The following is a 7,831-nucleotide window of genomic DNA, read 5'->3' on the forward strand; positions in this document are numbered from 1 at the left end:
ATATTCTGTTAAATTCTGACAGAGTACTATTTCAGAAATCTAAACACTCGCCTCTGTAGCAATCATCATTCTTAATGATAAAGGCTCAGGGGAGAGTATACGTAAGAAGCATGGATATGGACATTCTCATAGTACCTTATGCACAGCAGGTACTTAGTAACTGTTGAGTAAGTGAATGCATACAAGCTAACCTGCCTACCATGGCATACAGTTTGTTCTAAAGATCAGAACTTTAACAGAGGAAGTAGTGTGAAGAGAATCCTTTACATTATAACTCAAAACACATAGGTTTTAATTCTCACTCTGCTGTTCACTTAACTGTAATTTTGGACAAACCATTCTACTCTTCCAAGTTTTAATTAGAATTTCTCAAATATAAAATGAAAGAATTGAGGAAGAATAATTAGATGATCTCTAAGGTTTTTCGCTCTTACAGTTGCTGCACAAAACCTTAACTGACCTGTACTTAATCTCTGCTCGTGAGCCCCCTTCCTTCCCCTTCTCAAGCACCGATCCCTCCCCAGATCACACTGTCCGCTCCTGACTGCTCTTTAGTACGCCTGCACCTCTCGGCTCCCACAAGTTGAGTCATTGCCTTGTCAAGAGTCAGCTGTGTTTACCCTCAAACTGTTTATGCTGGGTTTTACTTGTTGTATTTATGTGATGTAATTTAATGTTATTAACTGATGAAATCTGAGTATAAAAATAGTTGTTTTTTTATGAAAACTGGTTTAATAAAGCTGAGTTTCTGAAAGAAAAACTAGTGAATTAGATATAAGTGAGACAACTGAAATAGATGAGGGGAAATGCTAAAAATCTAGGAGGATTCTGGACTCAGGTTGCTTCGCAAGATTCTGAAATCTCTCACACCTTTGAAGACGTTGAAACTGGTTTAGTTTCAACTTCAGATGGTACAATAATGACTAAATTCAGCCATAAGACCCTTTATTCAGAGAAAAGGCTTTGCTACAAGAAATAGCAGCTAAGTTGAATATGTTTTATATGCCTTGTGTTGAAATAAAAAATTATCTTTTTTTATGATTCTCCACTTGAAAAAAATCAGTTTCTTTAGTTAGTAGACCAGGGTCCCATCAGGTAAGAGGGCTTTTACTGTTCAGTGATCTCCACAGCATCGTAGACCTTTTAAAAATAGCACAGTGGTAATCATCCTATTTTAGGTCACAGAGGTACTTTTTATCTGTATGTCTTCTCTGTCTATAAGGTCTCTGTAAAACACTTTTCTCTATATCTCATATTAAAACCCAATTTTTATTGTTTTCTTCACAGAACATCCAGAAGATTCTTGGCCTTGCCCCTTCACGAGCGGCCACCAAGCAGGCAGGTGGCTTTCTTGGCCCTCCACCTCCTTCTGGGAAGTTCTCTTGAAATCAGGAAGAGCCCGATAATTCCTGTCATTCTTTTTAGACACTCAAATCAGACCGGCAACTATTTTTCAGCGAGAGCCATAGGCAGCCTTAGCATTTGGGCCACTTTCTAGTTTTGAGTTCTTTCTAGACTTTTTGGATATGATTCGAATGAGAATGGCACCCAGCAAACTCGATAGTGCTTTTGGTCACAGATTAATTTTTTTTTTTTTAAAAACAGTTGTGTTGATTAGGTACGCTCAGATGTGTGTATATAATGAGAAACAAATTCTTGTTTTGCTTACGCAAGTATTTTCTGTGGGATCGACCTTCAAGTGCGTGCTCTGTGCTGTGTCCCAGGGAAGCTGGCTCTCCACGCGCATAGAGATCTGGAGGAAGCATTTAGTTTATAGAAACTATTTGTTGTGTGCTTTTTTCCAAGCCAAATGTATGACCTGAGATCAATAAAGAGGCCAAAATTTTAGCTATTTCATCTACAAGGAGAGATCTGTTTTGTTTTGCCATTTTTCTAGATACATGTTTTTAAATCCCCTGAACCATAAGGAGGGTAAACATAGGCCAGGAAGGGGCAATGTTTTAAATGTACTATTTTGTCATGTTCGCCTCTTATGCTCAAAATATAGAATTGTCCTGTTATTGAAATGAGGGGAGAAGAAAGTAATAACTCATGGAAGTATAAACATGAGGGTCCTCAGCAGTTTCTTCCGTACCCTCGTACAATCTATTGGATTCTTGGGCAGACTCCCTGGAGGCAAGGTTATAGTTACACGTGGTTGATCTTACGGCGCGTCCTTGTAGTCACAATGGCCTTCAGTGCTGCCATGCTCCTTTGTAACGGGTGAGAGGATGCTTATACCACGATCTTCCCCCGATCCACGCAATTGGGAATCTTGTGCGGCGTGTTAACCCTAGTGACAAATATATACATTTATCAGTAGTGTCCTTAGATGCATGTGTTCTGTCAGTGAGAAAGATGCATTTATTTGCAGAGGAACGACTGTTAAACCAACAGCAGACTTCTCAAGGCAAAGTCCAGAAGACAGTGGGATAGTATTTTCAAAGCTGAGGCAAACAATTAGCAGCCTAGAATTTTATGCACAGCTAAACCGTAAGTTTGGGGACAAAACTGGGGACAAGATTTTCAGAGCTATGTAATCCAAGATCATTGAATTTTTAAGCGATACGCTTCAGGGGGCAAAAAAGGAAACCAGAGGAAGATGAGGGGTATAAGAAACAATGGTCAACACCAAAATTGATTAAATAAATGGATACATTTAAATGTTTTATGGATTATCCAGTTGAAGGATTATCTCAAGACCAGCCCATAAGGTTAATAATGACTGTTCTCCCCCTCATTTCACAAATGAAGAAGCAGGCAGGAGAGGTTCAGTAACTTGCTCAGCCTCACTTAGCTAGGGAGGAGCAGAGTTAGGATTTGAACGCAAGCAGTCTAAAGCTGTACCGTCCAGGCCCTCAGATGCTATGTTCTCTTGTACTCTCCGTGTAGTGGTGGTGAGTGTCTTCCCATCACCTTCCCTCATCTCCCCGGCTAGAGCATTTGAGCTCTGAACTTGGGGCTTTGTCTTTTTTTTTGTTTCTTGTTTCCCTGAACCCCTCGTGTGGGTGGGAGTACAGAGGGGCTCATTAAAAGCAGATGAAATGGAATCGGAGTCTCTATTTCAAGGTTACCTTTGTCAGAAAAGATGCCTGATAATGGATGGTGATGACTTCTAATGGTCTTTTCTCCGTGTCATTAACTATTCCAGGCAAAATAATAATTAAAAGGGTGACAGTGAGGGAAATGATTATGACAACAATGATGACAAAATGGTAGAATTATTAAAACAAAGCATAAAAAGAAAAGGAACCACATTCAAAATTCTGCCATTACGCTTTTGAAGTGAAAGTATAGAGTTCATCCTACTACCCGCCCGCTTCAGTTTTGAAGCTGGTGCTTCCTAATCAGATTTCCTATGGCTGAAGCTTTCAGCAAGTGTTTCAATGGAAGAGGGTGAATCAGAGGGAGAAGTAAAAAGGGAGAAGGAAGGAGGAAAGGTAACATCCTTTCACCCTTTTCCTAAAAGGACACAATAGCAAGGATGTATTACAGAGGAAATAAAGCTATCACATCACAAGAGTGTAAATTCAAGGAGATATTAAGGGCTACTGCAGCCTCACAATTCGTTTTTGTTAATTACTTTCCTGTAAAATTTTCCAGACGAGTCATTTTGATGACTCTAAATCCAGACCATCACTGAATTAATGGAGATGACATTTCAAGCCAGAGGAGCCTCTGAATAGCTCTCAAAACACATAATTTGGCTACTTTGCTTACGTAAAGGATAGACTGACCCCTTTCTAGTTAAAAATAATCAAACATTAATATCTGCACTAGGCCACTCAGGTTGTCCTCATTGTATACTTAAGTTGTAAACTTTTAAAAAATGCAGGTAAACCTGAATTTATTAACAGATAACATTTCAAAATCTAAGCCAGTTTGAAAGCTGGAAAGCAAAGGTGTGTGCTCAGATGCCTTTGACCAGATTGTGTTCCCTCTTCTCCCATTTGTAAGTCATTCTCTTCAGTAGGATCAGGGGTTTAAAATGACTTCAGTGGGTTGATGAGCATTCGAACTCCCTTACATCCAAATCAAAATCCTGTGTCACATGCTAGTGTGTAGTAGGGTTTTTTCAACGTACTTAAACTTATTTTGTGAATTTCAGTACTGCCGTCTAAGTAAAGGCACCATATACTTTCTCCATTCAGGGATTAATTCTGCTTAAGTTATAGTTTTTTATTTTGTTTGAAGTTACTTTTTGCTTTGAGTTTTTAAACTTTTTAGAATGGAAAAAAACCTCAAAAATCAGTAAAAGTGTTTTTTTAAAGTATAGTATAAAGAATACCCAGATACTGATTATTCATCTTCAACAATTATTAAGTCACGGCCAGTCTTCTGTCTACCCCCACTTGCTTCTTTCCCCTCCTGCATTATTCTAAAGACACTGTATCCTAGACGTTGTATCTTTTATTCATAAGTATTTCAGGGCTTTAAATATATATATCTATATAATCTTAATACTGTTTTCACACTTAAAAAATTGACAATCCCTTGACAGCATAATTGTCTATAGATGTCAAAATTTTTTAGTTTCTTGGAATCAGGCACTAAGTAAGAACCTTATTGCAGTTGGTTGATAAGTGTTGTAAAGCTAATCTGTCGCAGTGGTTCTCAAGCTAGAATGAGTCAGCATCACCTGGAAGGCCTGTTAAAACACGAGACTGCTGGGCCCCAGCGCAGAGCTTCTGATTCTGAGTCTGCGGCGGAGGTTGAGAATTAGCATTTCTAACAGATCCCACGGTGACACTGATGTTGGCCTGTTTGAAGTCCACTCACGTTTTACTTCCCACCGTCTCTCTTTCATTCCCCCTCCTGCAGTTTATTTGTTGAAGAAACTGCATTGTTGACCCTGTCGGGTTTCCCTCAGTTTGGATTTTGCTGGTTGCATGACTGTTCTACACACTGTTGGTTGGTTGTCTCTTTTTGTAGTGGTAGGAGCTTTCGCTAATCTAGTTACTAATTACTAATTCATTGGAGATTGAAAAGTGATACTGTAATGCTAGCATCCCTTCATTTATGAGGAAAAATGCCTCTATAGGTAGAAACTTCCCTTCATCTACTGTTTGGTTACCTAATGTTTAATTTTTTAGGAAAGGCAGAATAAACGCTTTCAAAATAAGTTGTTCACTCCTATCTCCAGTGGTGAACAATGTGTGTGAGTATGTGTGTTATTAGCAATTTGTAGATTTAAACATACCTGATTCACTTCAGTTCACTGAAGTTGCTTTTCTTGTGGATGCTCAGGTTGTCCCATTTCTGGCCAGTGAGGGGCTCTTTAAGTTGGCTCCTGGGTCTATTTGACTTGACCGTAGTTTTCACTGGTAGCATCCTTGCCAAGTGATGATGATGATGATGGTAAGATGTCCCAGGGCCATCTCACATTTCCTGCCTGACCTGAAAACAACACTTTCTCCAAGAAGACCTGGGTTGTTTTACTGGGAAATTATTTGGAGATCACAATCAGCAGTAAAATGGTCACTGAGACTAGGTTGCTAGCTTTCGAGGCCTTTTTTGTGGACTAAGATAGGTAATATATGTTTTGTTGTTGTTTTAAGATAAAATACATCGTGAATCTATTCCAATACTCTACTTCTCACTTAAATTCAGGGCTACAGAGTTTTTCCTTGATTTCTTTGACCTGTGTCTCTTTTAATTCACATGCTTAGAATTCCAGTTTTTAGTGCCAGAAATGATAGAATATCATGTAATTAGTCATTAGCATAATCCCACAATATCCAATCAAAAGTCTGAGACTGTCAACACCAACATTACTACCAACAATATGATTACTGAAAATAGTATTTTTTTGGCGGGGGGACGGAGAGTCTTTAAAATACATCCCACTTTGGGTTCACAAATTACTGAGATTTCAAGTTATCTGGTGAGTTTATGCCACCATTTACATTTGTTTGATTTTATTTTCATTAAGGCATGTTCTTTGATTTTACCTTATAAAAAATGGCACATAGTGTTTTAATAGGTTTCCAGGCTAGCTCACATAAAAGCATATTTAATCCTACGTAGACATGGGCACCTAAGTACCAATTATCATACCTCTTTTATGGGCATAACCCCACTCATAAGCTCTCAAATGTGTGGAAAGATGGGCAGGTACAGAGTATTAGCAGAAACAGTTTTATTTTAAACCAGAAACATTTCCTGCCGTGATATTGCCCTCTTGTTCTTCCCCACACTTGAATAAAGGGAGGACACCCAGTGGGGAAAGAATACCATGGGAGGACATCGCAAACACGAACCCATTCAGGTCCTCCTGGCTGTCCCCTTCATTTGCCTGAATAGCCTCCCAGGTAGCCAGCCACCTTTACTCTGGTCTCTCCCAGCTTCACTCCGTCAGCCATCCTGTAAAAGTGATACTCTTTTTAAAAATATAAATGTCATTGTGTTGCTTCTCCAAGGGAAGTTGTCCGACGGCTGCCAGTAGCCTGTAGGTAAATTTAAACTTTGGCATGGATCTCCAGTCTCTCCCACCCCTGTCTCGCATACATCCTGCTTTCTAGTGAAGCAGATTTTTACATTCTGCGTTTTTCATTCTTTTTAGCCTTTACTACCTTTGTTTTCTCTGCCTGGACTATCCTTCCTCTTATTTGCCTGATTTTCTCCTGTTTCCTTCTTGATTCAGCTCAGGCATCTCCTCAGAAATGTTTTCTCTGACCTTTATGCAGCCGTGTTGGCTTCCTTTTCCCTGTATCTCAGTTTTAGCTTTCATATACGAGTCACTTTTTTTAAATGGGCAGATCTCTGAATTTTCTAAGCCTCCCTCTGCCTCATCTGGATAATGGGATTACTATTCCAGTCAGAACTCCCTTATCCAACACCCAGTTTATCTGAGTGCAGCTGGATTCCCTGAGTTCCCTCTGCAAAGCATGCTGACTGATGCCCAGGCACGCTGAACGCTCAGCCACGCTTACGTACTTGAGCTCTCACCAGGGGACTGGATAACATTACTTGTTCTATTGGTTAATTTTAATTATATACATAGACTAAGTATTATGTAAATTAATGAAATATGAATGAAAAAAAAAAGACAATTATGTCCATGAAAACCAATTTGAATGGTTTGGAATGACTCAATAAAAGCAAATTGCTAAAAATTATTGCTTTGACTTGTATGTGGGTGAAATAACAGATTGAAAAAGGTAATAAAAATTTAGAAAGATTCAGCCCTCATGTTCTTGTAGTGTTTTAGTTCATACTCCATTTTAAAGAAATCAGCACTGGAAATCAGAGGTGATACATTTTGGTCTTAAAAACATTTTATTTTAGGGAAGCAGCAGCACAAAATGTGGAATTTTCATCGTAAATTCTATTTAAATTTTTCCAACTTTCGGTTCTATTGTATTTCTGCTAAAAATTATGCATGGAAAACAAAGATAAGAGTTCTTTGAAATAAATGAGCAAGTCATGATGAAACAGTCAAACAAAAAAGAGGGGACACATTTTGGGTTTGGGGTATTAAAAAAAAAAAATAACAAAAAAACTCGAGACTCCAAATAATAGACTCTTATTCAAGGAAGAAGCCTTGGCCCTACATCAAAAGTGAACGGGTACATATTTGTTGTGTTTTCCCTTTAAGTTAAAATAAAAGTGTCTGAAGTACATACGAATTTTTTTCATGATTCTGTTTTTAGATTAACCTGCAAATTTCTGATCCCAGTCACATGAGCTCAATGGGTTTTTCCCTTAGTGTCTTTGATGGATTATATAAAGCAATTGATCTATGCCTGGCATATTGAAAGCATTGGATCTGCAAACACAGCAGTCCTATAAGGTAGATAGGATACTGGTTTTTTATCATCCTGATTTTTAT

At 38.5% G+C, this 7,831-nt stretch overlaps 1 protein-coding gene across 2 annotated transcripts in view; it reads left to right on the plus strand.

Moving 5' to 3' along the window:
- The window catches only part of TMCO1 (transmembrane and coiled-coil domains 1), a 46,133-nt gene extending 38,952 nt beyond the window's left edge, over positions 1-7,181 (plus strand). For both annotated transcript variants that reach the window (XM_006175929.3, XM_032463827.1), the window contains one exon: positions 1,288-7,181. In XM_006175929.3, the coding sequence (XP_006175991.1) occupies positions 1,288-1,386 (99 nt within the window). In that variant the 3' untranslated portion in view covers positions 1,387-7,181. The remainder of the gene's footprint in view (positions 1-1,287) is intronic.
- The last annotated feature ends 650 nt before the right edge of the window (positions 7,182-7,831 follow it).

The sequence above is a fragment of the Camelus ferus genome, chromosome 21, assembly GCF_009834535.1.
Source record: "Camelus ferus isolate YT-003-E chromosome 21, BCGSAC_Cfer_1.0, whole genome shotgun sequence".
Classification (NCBI taxonomy): Eukaryota; Metazoa; Chordata; class Mammalia; order Artiodactyla; family Camelidae; genus Camelus; species Camelus ferus.